The sequence below is a fragment of the Pelobates fuscus genome, chromosome 8, assembly GCF_036172605.1.
Source record: "Pelobates fuscus isolate aPelFus1 chromosome 8, aPelFus1.pri, whole genome shotgun sequence".
Taxonomy (NCBI): domain Eukaryota; kingdom Metazoa; phylum Chordata; class Amphibia; order Anura; family Pelobatidae; genus Pelobates; species Pelobates fuscus.
In genome coordinates, this window is record NC_086324.1 from 16675386 (window position 1) to 16694510 (window position 19125).

At 42.7% G+C, this 19125-nt stretch overlaps 2 protein-coding genes across 4 annotated transcripts in view; one reads left to right on the top strand and one right to left on the bottom strand.

The window, feature by feature from the left end:
* SPEG (striated muscle enriched protein kinase) overlaps nt 1-19125 on the bottom strand; it is a 253793-nt gene that overhangs the window by 60463 nt on the left and 174205 nt on the right. The window lies entirely within an intron of this gene.
* Nucleotides 10838-17563, top strand: LOC134571176 (tubulin alpha-1A chain-like). The gene is made up of 4 exons (XM_063429315.1): nt 10838-10930; nt 15218-15440; nt 16147-16295; nt 16527-17563. Exons 1-4 carry the CDS (start codon nt 10928-10930, stop codon nt 17508-17510), a joined length of 1359 nt encoding a protein of 452 aa, XP_063285385.1. The 5' UTR covers nt 10838-10927; the 3' UTR covers nt 17511-17563.

Here is a 19125-nt window from a genome sequence, read left to right on the forward strand (position 1 = left end):
TGCCATAAAATACCAGGCAGCCAACATTTGATTGGCAAAATGGGTTTCTCTATGGATTATTGAAACATGGGGGTTAAAGTGATCTCAGCTCAGGTTTCCAACACACAGTCGATAAAGCACAACTTGTTCACCATTAAGTGATTGTGGGAAATGGGTATTGTCACCTGTCTGTACACTCTTTTATTATTAATAGTATTAGTATTTTTGTTGTGCAAACATATTCCACAACGCTTTACAATTAGAGAAATTAGCTTAGAATTAATGGTGTTAATAATGTAACCAGCGCTCACTGGCCTGGACGTCAACACACTAAATAATTATGTCCTCTCCATTATTTTTCTCCAGCACATGGAGTCGGGTAAAATAAAAAAATAAAAGGTTATGGAAATTTTTTATTAAGTATAAGCTGTTGCACAACACATTTCATGAGGGTGTGCACCCATGAATTCTTTCCATTCTTCATTGTTTTATTGTTACAAATTAAATAGTTAATAAAGAGACACTCCAAGCACCATAGTCACAGCCCACAGTAATCGTTATAATTCCAGGAGTGACCTGGTGCTCCATCCAGAGTATTTAGTATAAGCGTTTAAGAATGGTCTGACAACTTAACTGTGTCTGGCCAGGTACCTCTCCTGGTCTTGGCCGGCTCAGTGGTTGAGAGAAAACGTTGAAAGCTCTCATGAGCGCTGTCCTGCACAGTTGGGACTAAGTGGCATGACCTTTTGACTGCAAGGGAGGCAGCAGTAAATGGCAGGTGGGATTCAAATACGTTATCAAAATGTTCTTTAATGGTTTGACTACTTTTGGAGGGTACCAATGGACTCCTGGCATCATAAACCCTACACCAGGCTGTAATAGTTACATAGTTACATAGTTACATAGTTAGATAGCTGAAAAGAGACTTGCGTCCATCAAGTTCAGCCTTCCTCACACCTGTTTTTTGCTGTTGATCCAAAAGAGAAGAAAAAAAAAAACAAAAAACCCCAGTTTGAAGCACAATTTTGCAACAAGCTAGGACAAAAAATTCCTTATTGACCCCAGAATGGCAGTCAGATTTATCCTTGAATCAAGCAGTTATTACCCTACATTGAAAGATTATATCCTTGAATATTCTGTCTTTGCAAGTATGCATCTAGTAGCTGTTTGAACATCTGTATGGACTCTGATAAAACCACTTCTTCGGGCAGAGAATTCCACATCCTGATTGTTCTTACAGTAAAAAAACCTTTCCTTTGCCTTAGACGAAATCTTCTTTCTTCCAGTCTAAACGCATGGCCTCGTGTCCTATGTAAAGTCCGGTTTGTGAATAGATTTCCACACAATGGTTTGTATTGGCCCCGAATATATTTGTATAATGTTATCATATCCCCTCTCAGGCGACGTTTTTCTAAACTAAATAGGTTTAAATTTGTTAACCTTTCTTCATAGCTGATATGTTCCATTCCTTTTATTAATTTTGTAGCCCGCCTCTGCACTTTTTCTAGTGCCATGATATCCTTCTTTAGAACAGGTGCCCAAAATTGCACAGCATATTCAATATGTGGTCTTACCAGTGATTTATAGAGAGGCAAAATGATATTCTCGTCCCGAGAATGAATGCCCTTTTTCATGCATGACAATACCTTACTGGCCTTGGCCACTGCTGATTGACATTGCACATTGTTGCATAGTTTGTTGTCTATAACAATTCCCAAGTCCTTTTCGTGTGTTGTTATCCCTAATTCGCTTCCATTAAGGGTATACGTTGCTTGTGTATTCTTTACGCCGAAGTGCATAACTTTGCATTTTTCAACATTAAATTTCATCTGCCATTTGAGTGCCCAGTCCTCCAGTCTATCTAAATCCTTCTGCAGCAAAGTAATATCTTGCTCACATTGTATTATTTTACAAAGTTTTGTGTCATCTGCAAACACTGAAACATGACTTTCAATGCTGTCTTCAAGATCATTTATAAAAATGTTAAATAGAAGGGGTCCCAGAACAGACCCCTGAGGGACACCACTTGCCACCTCTGTCCAGCTTGAAAATTTACCATTAACGACAACTCTTTGTATTCTGTTTTTAAGCCAATGTTCTACCCAATAGAGTACATGGAAGGTTTCTTTAAAAGGTGTGTGTGTGGGGTGGTGACACTGTGCATTGTGTTGTGCGTGGGCCAGTGACTGCGTGTTATTTAGGTGTAAGGTGTAGCTGTGTGTGCTGTGGCTGTGAATGGCTGTCTGCGTGCATGTTGTGGCTTTGCATGGCTGTCTGTGTGCAAGTTGTGGCTGTGTATGGCCGTCTGCGTGCATATTATGGCCGTGTATGGCTGTCTGCGTGCATGTTGTGGCTGTGTATGCGGCTGCCTGCGTGCATGTTGTGGCTGTGTATGGCTGTTTGCGTGCATGTTGTGGCTGTGTATGGCTGTTTGCGTGCATGTTATGGCTCTGTATGGCTGTCTGTGTGCATGTTGTGGCTGTGGTGTATGGCTGTTTGGGTGCATGTTGTGGCTGTGTATAGCTGTCTGTGTGCATGTTGTGGCTGTGTATGGCTGTCTGCGTGCATGTTGTGGCTGTGTATGGCTGTTTGGGTGCATGTTGTGGCTGTGTATGGCTGTCTGCGTGCATGTTGTGGCTGTGTGTGGCTGTCTGTGTGCATGTTGTGGCTGTGTATGGCTGTTTGGGTGCATGTTGTGGCTGTGTATAGCTGTCTGTGTGCATGTTGTGGCTGTGATGTCTGGCTGTAGGTGTGTTGAGGCTGAGCATGACTGGCTGAGTGGTTTGACAGCATGTGTGGTTTAGATGTTGAATGACTATAAGTGTTGTAGCTGTGTGTGATGTGTGTTTTGGCTATGTATGGTTTAGTGTGTGCTTATGTGTTTATGTGTGATGACTGCATGTGTGTTGTTTAGGTGCAGGGTGGCTATAAGTGTTGTAGCTGTGAGAAATGTGGTTGCTATGCGTGGGTAGCAGTTAGGGATGTGTGCGTATCTGCGGGTGGAATATGTGGTTGCTTGTGGTACCCACAACTGATGTGTGTAGATTTGGATAGGTAGCTGGTGTGTGCTGCACTTGAAAAAGACCCTGGGTGCTAGCTGCTGCAATTTCTGTTTTTATTATTTTATACCAAATAAATGTTTATTTTAACACTTCACCTTACCTGGTTCCTGAGTTCCTGCTAAGAAAAACTTATTACAAACATCGAAGAGGAGGATCAGATCCAGTGTATCCCTTGGTGGATGAAATACCTTTACAGTCCAGAGCATAAATTATGTGGCTCTGGAAAGTGGTCCACAGTTACTGTCTGTTGCCGAAAATAGGACCTATACAAGTTTTTAAAGGTTGTGCATTTTTTATATTGTTTTATATTTATGTTTAAGAAGACACTGAGGAGTCTTCGCACTTCCTACCAAACGGGGTAATTTATATTTGAATTTTTCCCCTCTTATAGCCACAAGGGTATTTTTTGCACTTTGTGCAAATTTTTTGCTTACATGATGTGTGCTGCTGTATGTGGACAGCTGTGGCTGATGTCTATTACTGTGGCTAGCTGTGAGTGGGTGTGGTAGTTGTGAGGGATATATGTTGTAGTATGTGAGTAATGTGTGTGGTTAGCTGTGATTGACGTGTGTGGATGTGCGTTTGTACTGATAAGGAACATGTGTAGATGAGTGTGGGGAGCCTGTGATTGTTCCAGTCTCCCTTCAATTTACTGTGCAATATATGTAAAAATAAACTAAAACTAATAAAAATATCAGTTTATCCCCCCTCCTTCCTTTAGCTTTGGCAGGGGGAGGGGGAGGGAGGCATGTTCCTATTGTTTGGTGGCAAAGTGGGTCAGTAATCAGTTCCCTGGTAGCCCAGTAAATCAGTAACCAGTTCCCTGATGGCCCAGTTAATCAGTAACCAGTTCCTTGGTGGCCCAGTGGGTCAGTAACCAGTTACCTACTGGCCCAGTAACCAGTTCCCTGGTGGCCCAGTGGGTCAGTAACCAGTTACCTACTGGCCCAGTAACCAGTTCCCTGGTTGCCCAGTGGGTCAGTACCCAGTTCCCTGTTGGCCTCTTGGTCAGTAACCAGTTCCCTGTTGGCCTAGTGGGTCAGTAACTAGCCAAATGGGCCAGTAACCAGTTCTCAGGTGTCCAAGTGGGTCAGTAACCAGTTCCCAGGTGTCCAAGTGGGGTCATTTTCACCCTCCTTGGCGATCTGGTAGGGCCATTTTCCTACTCCCGGGTGTTCCAGCAGGAAGGACCACGAAGGAGCATTTAAAGTGATTTGTACCCACACCTGATCTCCCTGCTCTCCGTCTAAGAAGCGGTGCACCCTGTTCACACACCTATGATCATAACTAGCAGTATTCGCCATAAATGCATAGTGTAGTTTGATGAAAAGGCCCCGCTAGTTTTGGCACGGCAGAAGCCAGGCTGGAATGTAGCCCTGTGTGTGTTCCTCTAGGTCAGGCATCTTCACTTATTTTTGCTAAGAAAGGTAGATCGGCAAACACAACATTATATCCAGTTCTCCATCAAACAAAGTTCAGGAACAGAATATCAGTGATGAGACCTGGCTGGAACTAGCCATATCTGCTATATGTTTCTACAGCTCATGGTGTGTATGTCTGTGTGTACATAGAGGGCAGGTTGTGTGGTCATGGGGAGAATATTATTATAATAGTTTATATCCTGGAACATATTCTGAACTGCTTAGTATTAAATGGGGTTAGACAGTGCAGTGATGAGCCATTACAGAGAAGATCCCTCGAAATGAGACACAAAGTAAGGATATGGCAACAAGACAATGATTTAAAGAATTGTGTAGGTATAAAACCTAAGCTTATCTACAGAGGTGCCCTAAAATTTGTAGCAAATCCTAACTACGAGTTTTATAGCGAAAGAAAATAAAGACTTTTTAACCAAGGCCATTATTACTCAAAATTGATTTTTTTTTTTATTGTGGTGATTGCATGGGATGTAAAATGAAAGGGAATAAAGAAAGGAAGATTGAATCCTTTTATTCCCATAGCAATAAAATATTTTTTTTTACTAACTCATTCATAACCTGTAACACCAAGAATGCTATATACTGTATGTTCTCGTATGCTTTCAACAGGGCCGGACTGGGAAAAAAATTCAGCCCGGGCATTTTTCAATCACAGTGGCCCCTTGAGAAGGGGGCAGTGCCAGAGGAGGTGTGTTTTGTCATCACTAATGACAAGCACGCCCCCTCTCAAAATGAGCATGCTGGTTCAATGTGCAGAGCCCTGCTGAAGAGCTCCAGCATGAGAAAAAGGCCCCGTAATTGTTCTGCGCAGCGCAAGCAAATGTAATAACATGCTTGCGCTGTGTTTGCTTTTAACTTGTCTCTGGTGTCTCCGTAAGTTTGATACCAGAGGGCAAAAGGGCCAGGAAAGTGTATGGTGCATGTGTTTGGAGCCTGCTTGTGGGATTGCGTGTGTGTAGAGTGAGCTGATTGTGGTGTGGTATTGTGTAAATAGGTTGATTTCATTTGTGTTTGTGGTGTAATATGTGTGGCTAGGGGCTGTAGATAGTGTGTGTATAGGGGGCAGAGTGTGTATAGGGGATGTAGTGAGTGTGTGCATACGGGCTGTAGTGTGTGTGTATAGGTGACGTAATGTGTGTAGGGGTTGTAGAAAGTGTTTATTTGTGTTTGCTTACAAGTAATGTATTGTGTGCATAGAGGATCCAGAGTTTGTATGTCAGGAATGTAGCGTGTGTAGGTGGTGCAGTGTGTGTTTGTGTAGGGGATCTAGTGTGTAACAGACCCAGAGTGTGTATAGGAGATTGTGTGTGTGTGTGTTTAGAGGATTCAGAGTGTATATAGGGATCTAGTGTGTACTGAGACACTGGGAGACATGGGGACACAGACAATAGGGACACTGGCTGGGACACTGGGAGACTAGAGGACACTTGAAGACATGGAGACACAGATACCAGGGACACTGGCTGGGAAACATAGGGACACTGGGAGACATGGGGACAATGTGTCCCTAGTGTCTCAGTGTCCCCATGTCTCCCAGTGTCCCCAAGTGTCTGTGTCATAATGTCTCCCAGTGTCCCCAAGTGTCTCAGTGTCCGCAAGTGTCTGTGCCATAATGTATCCTAATGTCCCTTAGTGTCTCAGTGTCCCGATAACTCCCAGTGTCCTTGCAGACTTTCCCCCATCCCTCACTTCTCTGAGCTGTAGGCTGTGTCTGCAGGGTGGAAGTTGCTGTCTGGACTCTCTGTAGCTGCTCCCCTGTGGATCAGTGATTAGAGATAGGCAGGGAGGGATATGCTGGAACTTACTATCCCTGCCTCTCTCCCCACACACACAGCGACACACTGGTATTGCATCCTAATCTCTGTTTATACTGAGAAAAATACCAGCATTTGTATTGCCAGTATGACTGCAATATCGGCACCGGCCAGGCAGCCTCAAATACTGACTGTGCCAGTAAAATACCAGCCAGGTGGAAACCCTAAGAGTAGTATGTAAATAAAAAAATAAAAAAAAAATATATATATTTTTTCAAATCAATGGGCCTATTTCATGCTCCATCACCCCTATGTTAATCCAGACTGGTCATTTGCACTAAGTGCAAAAGGGTCACAGCACCCAGACTACTTACATGAGCTTTAAGATCAGGATACAAGAACATATATATAACATCAAGAGAGGATACGCCAACCATAGTGTATCCCAACATTATCTGGAACACCATAATAAAGATCTGGATAAACTTTTGTTTTTTGGTGTACAACTGGTTTTAGGCCATTGGAGAGGCAATAGTACACCATCCAGTCTCAGCAAAAATGAGATGAAATGGATCTTTAATCTAGATACGATGACTCCCAGTGGACTTAATAAAGACTTGGAATTAAGTGTTTTAATATATTATTGAGGATCATAGAAACCACAAGAGTAATGGGCAATACGTCAAGTACGGGATGGCAATCATGTGGAGACACACAAGGGGTAGGATAGGCATGAGGTGAGACACAAAGGTGAAGGAGGGCAAGTGGAGAGAGAAAGGGGATATAGGATCATCGGGCAAGACAGTGGGCACATTGAGAGCCAATGGGATAAGGTGGTTACAGGGATCAAATGGTTACAGGGTTTGGGAAAGACACATAAGGGGTAGGGATCATCGGGACAAAAAAAGGCATGAGGTATAGTAAAAGAAACAAGAATTAGGGGTTATGGGTTACGGAAAGATATCAAAGGCTGGAATTTTCCTCAATTTGGCAAGACCTGACAAAAGAAAGAGCTCTGCCATCATGTGTTGTCAATTCATCCAGCCATCACTAGTCATAGCTGGAGGAAAATAGCATTGTCTTGCTGATTGCCAGAAAATATCTGTGAGGTCTCCCATGGTCTTTTGTGATCCTCAATTTACATCAGTGTTGTAGTCTCACACATGTTGCTGGGCGGATGAAGCCAGGAAAGAAACAAGATGGTGGTACTCATGGGGCAAAGCATCGGGTAAGTATAACTCACCTACGCTGCATCCCCCGAGACACTGCACACCAACCAACAAAGTCACCATCGGGATCTTTATCTTCACACAAAATATTAAATTTATTCTGAAGATGATACTTTTATGGTTTATTAATTAAATCGTGAATTATAGTGAGGAATAAACCAACTTTCAGACCAAAGGAGAGAAAAACAAGTAGCAATAGAAGTGAGAACGGACAGCAGCTCAATTAGGCTGCCCCTCGTGGGTCCCCGCTCAGATCTCAAGCTGGTTTTAGCTCATCTTCTGCCATTACAGAGAGAACATGTCTGAAGCATATCAGACTGGTTCCACCCATACGGGCAGTCCATATCCGAAATGCCAGCAAGTTCCCTCTGCACGAGAGACACAGCAACCCGAGACGATCGTTTCAGCCTTGTAAGGTATCATCAGTGAGGCATAGCTAATATCTCTCTAGGCACCGTGAGCAAGTAAATTTCAGACCGATGTAGTAACACAGTAAAGGTTCACTTTTAAAATGTCTACAGTTGACTACAGTAACTCCTTAGGGGAAACTGCCAACCTAGATCCTACCTAGATTGTAAGTTTGTTTGAGCAGGTTCTTCACATCTCATGTCTATCACTATTATTTTTGTCTGTCAATTAGCCATTGTTAAATATCCCCACTGTATAACTGGAAAACACTGTGAAAACTCTTGTCCCTATATAAATTATAATAACAACTAGAAAAGCTACAATTTCTGGGGAAATTGTGTTAAGTGTTCTTGCCTCCATTAGTAGTCTACAACTGGAGTGGGCGGAGTAACTGTTAGTATTTATTTATATAGCACATTTAATTGCAACGTGGTTGCCTAAAGTGCTTCACAGTTACATTAAAACATACATTTATAAAAACATTAGCAGGTGTACAAAAGGCCCTGTCTATGACATCACTTGCTGCTCCAGCCTGGTACAGGAGTATTTTGGCAGTTGCCATCTTCAAACGGTCGTATTTTAAAAACTATACATCCTACAGCAAAGAGCTTTATATTGTGAGAATCACAAGACCCAGATCTGCATTATGAGGTATAGTATGTCTCTAAAGTATTAAAAATGAAGGCACAGTCGCAGTTTAGAAATTGCCCTGCAAGTTTGAGCTGGCTAGAGTGGAATCTCAATGAATGTCAATGGACGGCGTAAGTTGCAAACAAATGGTCATATTGTGAAAACTATCAGGACTATGGCTTAGCCGTGGTCATTTTTAGTGGCAGCAGGGATAGCTGAACGTTTTGATATAAGATTTGTATAGGTGGTCTTGAAAATGAGGGAGTGGTGGCAGTTTAGAAATCATGTCCTGATTTTTCAGCTTTTGCCAGCTCCCACTCTAGTTTTGAACATTTTGCTATTCATTCCTATGGGACCAGTTTCACCACAAGAACGACGATATTCCGTGAACCATTCGGCGAAACGTTCCACAAAGTAATAGCAATCCGATCGCGAACAATCCGCACATTTCGGTATATTACTGTCTATGTAGTGTAACAACTGTGGGAGGAGTTAGGGTGGTACATTTGGCTATAATAAGAATAAGAATAATATATATGTGAGATAACATTAACTGGTCTTGCTATGCAAGAGACAGCTACATGAAGCTCGCAAGTATATTCAATGTTTGCACAACTACATATGATAGGGTAATGGTAAAAAAGAATTTGCGCCTTTACTTTAATCTATTAAAGGGTTATTCCAACTAAATAATTTTGCTTTTAGCTAGGTGACCCTTACTGTACTAATACAAACTCTGCCTGTATGAGAGGGAAAAAAGCACCCAGTCTCCTGGTAATAATTAACTCCTTCCCTCCCAGCAATGTGTATGAGCATTTGTTTTCCCTAAAATAATCATCAGGATCCTGACAAATACCGATAAGCAGGTCATTTGATAATTCTATTCATCTGATTTTGTCACACTCAGTGTACAAGATAAAATGATATTGATGTTTCCATTGGCTTAGGAGCCCCAAAAAATACTAAATCATCTGGGGGTACAGCCTTCCCCCATAACTTGATCCATAGCTGCTTCTACACTCATATTTCAGATCCTCTCTAAAATATATTACATGGAGAGCATTTTATGTAAAAAAAAATATATATATATCACATCCACTTTGCACATTTTATGTGAACAAGGGCCATTTTCTTACGTATAAAACTCCACCCATTATATTGGTGTATTTATTTCTGTAAAGATTAAAATAAACCATCTCTCTCTACTTTTTATTCCTTTTTGCAAGTTTTTTTTGCCTTTTTGTATTTTTGTGACCGTTGATTTGACTGCAATCAACTGAATTTTTACAAAAAAAAGGACGAAATTACAATTATTATTTATATAGTGGCAACATGTTCTGCAGCGCTGTACAACATCTAACCAAGACAAACACTTAATTCTAACAAGACATGATTGACATACTGAAAGTGTAGGTGAAGAGGGCTCTGCCCAAACAAGCTTACAAACTAAAGGTGCATTAACATTTTATTATTATTATTATTATTATTATTATTATTATTATTTATATAACACTTCAAATGATTTTCTTATACATACACCCATAAATTTAAAAAAATCGCTGTTTTTGAGTCTCTTTTTTTATACCATGGTATAAGACACATTTGTGAATCAAATGAAAAAATAGATATAATAACTCGATAAATTAAAAGAAATGACAGAAAAGACACCTTAAGAAATATTTAGTCATTAATAGACGAGAAAAGGAGCAATCGCCAGCAAATCTAAATTTGGCAAACTGGCATAATTTCATTATTTAGATATTCCTGAAAATCATTGAGACTCATGTCTTCTCAGAACTTCCTGCATATTTCATTAAATAAATGTTTTGTAACTTTTTCTTGGTAGTGAAGGGGTTAAATGACCCCCCTATATATCAGACAGGGCACCCCAATAACCTGCCTGCCATTCTTCTTCTCACAGGGAGACAGGAAATGTGACCTGGATACAGTGTGAATATTTTATACAGATTGTTACATATAAAGACCTGGATGAAATATTTATTCTCAGTAAACATTGAATTCTGTCACTTCCCCCAGTTCCCTCCACAATCCCTGGGTTCCCTCTCAGTCTCCTTCCCGCTGCTTTTCCCTCCTCAGTTCCCTCTCTCCCCCTGGTGTTTCCCTCCATGTCTCCCTCCATCCTGTGTCTCTCCACCCCAGGGGTTACATTGTATCATTGTCACTAGGCAGGTTGCTAGGTAACGGTTCTGTTAGGGACAGTTCCTCCCCTCTGGTTTCTGTTGGGAGGGAGTGTGTCTTGGAAACATGAGTGTGAGCTCCCCTCCTCCACCCCCTGTTACTAAGGACGCTAAACTCACTGATCATATAAAGAGCAGTCAGACACAGAGAGGGGATAGCAGAACTCCAAAATCCGACAACCTAACACATCGGAATCAGGAGAAACCAACTACAACCAAAACATCACCATGGTAAGTACCTGCCTGGAGCTCACTGTCAGCCTGTACTGTCCTGTGTATTCTCTGTGTACCTGGAGCTCACTGTCAGTCTGTACTGTCCTGTGTATTCTCTGTGTACCTGGAGCTCACTGTCAGTCTGTACTGTCCTGTGTATTCTCTGTGTACCTGGAGCTTACTGTCAGTCTGTACTGCCCTATGTATTCTCTGTGTACCTAGAGCTCACTGTCAGTCTGTACTGCCCTGTGTATTCTCCGTGTACCTGGAGCTCACTGTCAGCCTGTACTGTCCTGTGTATTCTCTGTGTACCTGGAGCTCACTGTCAGTCTGTACTGTCCTGTGTATTCTCTGTGTACCTGGAGCTTACTGTCAGTCTGTACTGCCCTATGTATTCTCTGTGTACCTAGAGCTCACTGTCAGTCTGTACTGCCCTGTGTATTCTCCGTGTACCTGGAGCTCACTGTCAGCCTGTACTGTCCTGTGTATTCTCTGTGTACCTGGAGCTCACTGTCAGTCTGTACTGTCCTGTGTATTCTCTGTGTACCTGGAGCTCACTGTCAGTCTGTACTGTCCTATGTATTCTCTGTGTACCTGGAGCTCACTGTCAGCCTGTACTGTCCTGTGTATTCTCTGTGTTCCTGAAGCTTACTGTCAGTCTGTACTGTCGTGTGTATTCTCTGTGTACCTGGAGCTCACTGTCAGTCTGTACTGCCCTATGTATTCTCTGTGTACCTAGAGCTCAGTGTCAGTCTGTACTGCCCTGTGTATTCTCCGTGTACCTGGAGCTCACTGTCAGCCTGTACTGTCCTGTGTATTCTCTGTGTACCTGGAGCTCACTGTCAGTCTGTACTGCCCTGTGTATTCTCTGTGTACCTGGAGCTCACTGTCAGCCTGTACTGTCCTATGTATTCTCTGTGTACCTGGAGCTCACTGTCAGTCTGTACTGTCCTGTGTATTTTCTGTGTACCTGGAGCTCACTGTCAGTCTGTACTGTCCTATGTATTCTCTGTGTACCTGGAGCTCACTGTCAGCCTGTACTGTCCTGTGTATTCTCTGTGTACCTGGAGCTCACTGTCAGTCTGTACTGTCCTGTGTATTCTCTGTGTTCCTGAAGCTTACTGTCAGTCTGTACTGCCCTATGTATTCTCTGTTTACCTAGAGCTCACTGTCAGTCTGTACTGCCCTGTGTATTCTCCGTGTACCTGGAGCTCACTGTCAGCCTGTACTGTCCTGTGTATTCTCTGTGTACCTGGAGCTCACTGTCAGTCTGTACTGCCCTGTGTATTCTCTGTGTACCTGGAGCTCACTGTCAGTCTGTACTGCCCTATGTATTCTCTGTGTACCTGGAGCTCACTGTCAGTCTGTACTGTCCTGTGTATTCTCTGTGTACCTGGAGCTCACTGTCAGTCTGTACTGTCCTATGTATTCTCTGTGTACCTGGAGCTCACTGTCAGCCTGTATTGTCCTGTGTATTCTCTGTGTTCCTGAAGCTTACTGTCAGACTGTACTGTCCTGTGTATTCTCTGTGTACCTGGAGCTCACTGTCAGTCTGTACTGCCCTATGTATTCTCTGTGTACCTAGAGCTCACTGTCAGTCTGTACTGCCCTGTGTATTCTCCGTGTACCTGGAGCTCACTGTCAGCCTGTACTGTCCTGTGTATTCTCTGTGTACATGGAGCTCACTGTCAGTCTGTACTGTCCTGTGTATTCTCTGTGTTCCTGAAGCTTACTGTCAGTCTGTACTGTCGTGTGTATTCTCTGTGTACCTGGAGCTCACTGTCAGTCTGTACTGCCCTATGTATTCTCTGTGTACCTAGAGCTCAGTGTCAGTCTGTACTGTCCTGTGTATTCTCCGTGTACCTGGAGCTCACTGTCAGCCTGTACTGTCCTGTGTATTCTCTGTGTACCTGGAGCTCACTGTCAGTCTGTACTGCCCTGTGTATTCTCTGTGTACCTGGAGCTCACTGTCAGCCTGTACTGTCCTATGTATTCTCTGTGTACCTGGAGCTCACTGTCAGTCTGTACTGTCCTGTGTATTCTCTGTGTACCTGGAGCTCACTGTCAGTCTGTACTGTCCTATGTATTCTCTGTGTACCTGGAGCTCACTGTCAGCCTGTACTGTCCTGTGTATTCTCTGTGTACCTGGAGCTTACTGTCAGTCTGTACTGTCCTGTGTATTCTCTGTGTACCTGGAGCACACTGTCAGTATGTATTGTCCTGTGTATTCTCTGTGTACCAGGAGCTCACCGTCAGTCTGTACTGCCCTGTGTATTCTCTGTGTACCTGGAGCTCACTGTCAGCCTGTACTGTCCTGTGTATTCTCTGTGTACCTGGAGCTCACTGTCAGTCTGTACTGTCCTGTGTATTCTCTGTGTACCTGGAGCTTACTGTTAGTCTGTACTGCCCTATGTATTCTCTGTGTACCTGGAGCACACTGTCAGTATGTATTGTCCTGTGTATTCTCTGTGTACCTGGAGCTTACTGTCAGTCTGTACTGTCCTGTGTATTCTCTGTGTACCTGGAGCTCACTGTCAGCCTGTACTGTCCTGTGTATTCTCTATATATCTGGAGCTCACTGTCAGCCTGTACTGTCCTGTGTATTCTCTGTGTACCTGGAGCTCACTATCAGTCTGTACTGTCCTGTGTATTCTCTGTGTACCTGGAGCTTACTGTCAGTCTGTACTGTCCTGTGTATTCTCTGTGTACCTGGAGCTCACTGTCAGTCTGTACTGTCCTATGTATTCTCTGTGTACCTGGAGCACACTGTCAGTCTGTACTGTCCTGTGTATTCTCTGTGTACCTGGAGCTTACTGTCAGTTTGTACTGTTCTATGTATTCTCTGTGTACCTGGAGCACACTGTCAGTCTGTACTGTCCTGTGTATTCTCTGTGTACCTGGAGCTTACTGTCAGTCTGTACTGTCCTGTGTATTCTCTGTGTACCTGGAGCTTACTGTCAGTCTGTACTGTCCTGTGTATTCTCTGTGTACCTGGAGCTTACTGTCAGTCTGTACTGTCCTGTGTATTCTCTGTGTACCTGGAGCTTACTGTCAGTCTGTACTGTCCTGTGTATTCTCTGTGTACCTGGAGCTTACTGTCAGTCTGTACTGTCCTGTGTATTCTCTGTGTACCTGGAGCTTACTGTCAGTCTGTACTGTCCTATGTATTCTCTGTGTACATGGAGCTCACTGTCAGCCTGTACTGTCCTGTGTATTCTCTGTGTACATGGAGCTCACTGTCAGTCTGTACTGTCCTGTGTATTCTCTGTGTACCTGGAGCTTACTGTTAGTCTGTACTGCCCTATGTATTCTCTGTGTACCTGGAGCACACTGTCAGTATGTACTGTCCTATGTATTCTCTGTGTACCTGGAGCACACTGTCAGTATGTACTGTCCTGTGTATTCTCTGTGTACCTGGAGCACACTGTCAGTCTGTACTGTCCTGTGTATTCTCTGTGTACCTGGAGCTTACTGTCAGTCTGTACTGTCCTGTGTATTTTCTGTGTACCTGGAGCACACTGTCAGTATGTACTGTCCTGTGTATTCTCTGTGTACCTGGAGCACACTGTCAGTCTGTACTGTCCTGTGTATTCTCTGTGTACCTGGAGCTTACTGTCAGTTTGTACTGTTCTATGTATTCTCTGTGTACCTGGAGCACACTGTCAGTCTGTACTGTCCTGTGTATTCTCTGTGTACCTGGAGCTTACTGTCAGTCTGTACTGTCCTGTGTATTCTCTGTGTACCTGGAGCTTACTGTCAGTCTGTACTGTCCTGTGTATTCTCTGTGTACCTGGAGCTTACTGTCAGTCTGTACTGTCCTGTGTATTCTCTGTGTACCTGGAGCTCACTGTCAGTCTGTACTGTCCTATGTATTCTCTATATATCTGGAGCTCACTGTCAGCCTGTACTGTCCTTTGTATTCTGTGTGTCAACCTATAAATGCATATACATTGTGTTAGCCATTCTTAAAGCGACACATTTGTACTTTTTTTGTGGAAAAATAAATTATCCATCATAAAACTTAATTTTCAGTTAGCTTTCTGACAGGTTCTGAACAGAAGCAGTTACAGTTAATTAGAATGAGATGAGATTAATGTGTATGAAAAAGCTTTTTATGTCACTATTTTTATATATCTAATAAATTTTTTTTTTTAAATGGTAACAAGTGCATGTCACACTTTATCTTGTCCTGTCTGTGACTTCCTGTCTCTGAGGAACATTTAATGGTATTTACCGGCTCACTTTCAAGACACCATCTCCCTAATCTGATATCCCGACTCACACTCCATTCTTCTTTCTCTACAGAGGGAATGTATCTCAGTGCACGTTGGACAGGCTGGAGTGCAGATTGGCAATGCATGCTGGGAGTTGTACTGTCTGGAGCATGGAATCCAGCCGGACGGACAGATGCCCAGTGATAAGACCATTGGTGGAGGAGATGATTCCTTCAACACCTTCTTCAGTGAGACTGGGGCTGGGAAACACGTCCCCCGTGCTGTGTTCGTTGACCTGGAGCCCACCGTCATTGGTGAGTGTGAGAGGGTCCCTGGATAGTGTTTGGTGGGTAATAAAAGTGCCCTGGTGTTAAACCACCTTTACGGTAATAACAGACCTGGAGATATTCTAGTATCCAAGTGCCATGAGATAGAATCCCCCAAACCAAGAAACTACAGCAACTCATTAAATACAAAATGTCAGTTAGTGCAGCAAACAATCACCACCAAAGAATGGCGACATTTCAATCCACCAGAAACCACTCTCAACGTATGAGTTCAGATTTCACCAGATTCCAACATTTTTGCCGTTCCATTTGAGATGGCCAGATAATCCCTTCAATCTGATACCAACCAATAATCCCCTTACAGTAACAGACCAAACACTATAAATAGGTTTCTTGTATAGGGGTTAGAGAAAGATTCTACATTACCCCAATCTCCCCGCATTCTGTTATAATAATAATAATAGTATATAATACAGAATAATAATAGCTGCAGCAATGTACAGAGAAATAAGCCTGCACCCAGATCAGTGGACACAACATATCCCACAAACGTGTTTTCTCCTACTAAAAAAATCATGCTCACTGCAGTATAGGTTCTAATTATGTTTCAAGTACTTTATGACTCTTACAATGCCATTAACTACCAACATATTACAAAGTGAGGTCAACTGAGCGTGGAAAATGATTTCACATAGTTTGATTGCAACTAATCACCTTAATCCTTACTCTACAGACGAGGTGAGGACAGGAACCTACAGACAGCTTTTCCATCCAGAACAACTGATCACAGGCAAGGAAGACGCGGCAAATAACTACGCCCGTGGTCATTACACTATTGGCAAGGAGATCATCGATCTGGTGCTGGACAGAATCCGCAAGCTGGTAAGTCATGTCCAGTCTTCTTAAAAAAAACACAAGTTGCCATGTCTTTTTTCTAAATGTTGGATCAAAAATATATCATAAACTGTATATTTGGCAAATGTTGTCTTGTTACAAACATTTGTGATCTCCAATGCAAAGCTTAATGTAGACTGTCACCAATAACTGTTTTAATTCTCGGGTTAAAAACTGTCCAAGTTATGACTAATAATATCTTTGTGTCTCTCTTTTTAGGCTGATCAATGCACAGGACTCCAGGGATTCCTCATCTTCCACAGTTTTGGAGGTGGCACCGGTTCTGGCTTCACCTCCTTGCTGATGGAACGTCTCTCTGTAGACTACGGCAAGAAGTCCAAACTGGAATTTGCCATCTACCCGGCTCCTCAGATCTCTACAGCTGTGGTTGAACCATACAATGCCATCCTGACCACCCACACCACACTGGAGCACTCTGATTGTGCTTTCATGGTGGACAACGAGGCCATTTATGATATCTGTCGCAGAAACCTGGATATTGAGCGTCCAACCTATACTAACCTGAACCGTCTGATTGGCCAGATTGTGTCATCAATCACAGCCTCCCTTAGATTTGATGGAGCACTAAATGTGGACTTGACAGAGTTCCAGACAAACTTGGTACCCTATCCCCGTATCCACTTCCCATTGGCCACCTATGCCCCTGTTATCTCTGCAGAGAAGGCTTATCATGAGCAGCTTTCTGTGTCTGAGATAACCAATGCTTGCTTTGAGCCAGCCAACCAGATGGTGAAATGTGACCCCCGTCATGGTAAATACATGGCTTGCTGCTTGCTTTACAGAGGTGATGTGGTGCCCAAGGATGTCAATGCAGCTATTGCCACCATCAAGACCAAGCGTACCATCCAGTTTGTGGACTGGTGCCCAACAGGTTTCAAGGTTGGTATCAACTACCAGCCCCCCACTGTGGTACCCGGTGGAGATCTAGCCAAGGTACAGCGTGCCGTATGCATGTTGAGTAACACAACAGCCATCGCTGAGGCCTGGGCTCGTCTGGACCACAAGTTTGACCTGATGTATGCCAAGCGTGCCTTCGTGCACTGGTATGTGGGAGAGGGAATGGAGGAAGGAGAATTCTCTGAGGCCCGAGAAGACATGGCTGCTCTGGAGAAGGATTATGAAGAAGTTGGCACTGACAGCGTGGATGGAGGAGAAGAGGGAGAGGAGGGAGAAGAATATTAAATAATTGCACAAGTAAATAAAAGATAAAGAATATAATTTAAAACAATTATATTTTTATATTCAAAATAAAAAAAAATGTAAATAATACAATTTAAGTGTTTTATTTTATGATTGCTATTTATGTAAAAATACCAGTGTACTGACAAGCTATTTTGTTTATATTCTGGGAACATGGCTATTTAAGTGATCTTAGTTCACCCTTCAGCTCTTTTTCAACTGATGATAAATTATATTGTTCGGGATCTACTTGTTACAACAAACATTTGCTTCACCTTTGTGAAAAAACAAGCAAAAAGGCGCTTAGATTTTAACAATAATAATGTAATAAAATAGTGAGTAAATCAACACATGAAAAGGTAAAAACTGCACCTTTAACCCCTTAAGGACACATGACATGTGTGACATGTCATGATTCCCTTTTATTCCAGAAGTTTGGTCCTTAAGGGGTTAAAGTGCACAAGCTCTAAACACACCACGTTAAAATACTGGAAAAAAAAGGTGCGCTATAACTTTACATTTGTAGTGCACTGTGCAAAAGTGTCACATAAATATACTAAAACTAACCTTCATGGAATATATATAATAAGTGCAAACTTGCAAATAAGTGCTAATAATTGTGTCATATACGGTGGACTATTTTTACATTTTAAACCCATAAACATGGAGATTACACAGTATGCCGCAGGATGCCTATATCCTAACTAAGGTAGTCATTTTAATTGGCTTCCTGGCTACATTCCTAACCATCCCCAAAGCAGAATGAACTATGAGGCAACTCTGAGCAGCCACCTAGGGCCCAAGGTTTAAAGACGGGACCTAGAACTATGAATTTGCTTGGCCCATTAACCATCGCTATGTAAAGTATGAATGGGGGGGACCCCAAACTGGTAACTTGCAGAGGACCCAGTGAGATCTTAGTCCTTATCTGACCATCAACCTTAAAGGGAAACTAAGTTGTTTTCCAGGACCTATAGATCCCCCTTATTTGCAACCCCATCCCTCTCCGGTGCAGGTTAAAAATCCCTTCTGTGAGTCCAGCACCGTCGTCAGCGGGTGGGTGAGACCTAATGCGCGTGTGCGGCAATGGCTCGGGTGACCAAAAGTCGGTAGACAGCCCTTAGAGATGGAGTTAACCCACAAAGGTAATTATTGCCGTTTATTTTTAGAAAACTGCAATAATTAGCTTTGCATGGTTAAAGGACCTGGCAATATGTACCACGACCACTTCAATGAGCTGAGGTGGTCTGGGTGTCTATAGTGTCCCTTTAACAGTCTGTTCACATTTCTCTTATACTCTCCAGCCATTAACTTCAAATGTCCATGGCAAATTATTGTTTCAAGTCAATGAACTGCTTGAGAGTTTAAAATGAATATACCACACACAACATTTTGAATTTTCATAATAAAAAAAACGAGGTTTGGCTTTTGATTAATGGACCCCTAATATAGATACACTATCCACACAATATTAAAGACGTATCTTTTACTCTCACCCACAAATACATAATTTCTAACCAGCATATTATCACGTTCAGATGGTGACCTCACAAACCAGGATTATATCCTCCAGGAAAGAGTGAATTGCAGTGAAACAAACATTCAATTTGAAAAGTTT

Excerpts from the sequence above, each read along its gene's own strand:
- LOC134571176 (XM_063429315.1), top strand. Across the intron at positions 15,441-16,146 it reads CCTGGAGCCCACCGTCATTG|ACGAGGTGAGGACAGGAACC; the intron begins GTGAGTGTGAGA and ends CTTACTCTACAG. Across the intron at positions 16,296-16,526 it reads TGGACAGAATCCGCAAGCTG|GCTGATCAATGCACAGGACT; the intron begins GTAAGTCATGTC and ends CTCTCTTTTTAG.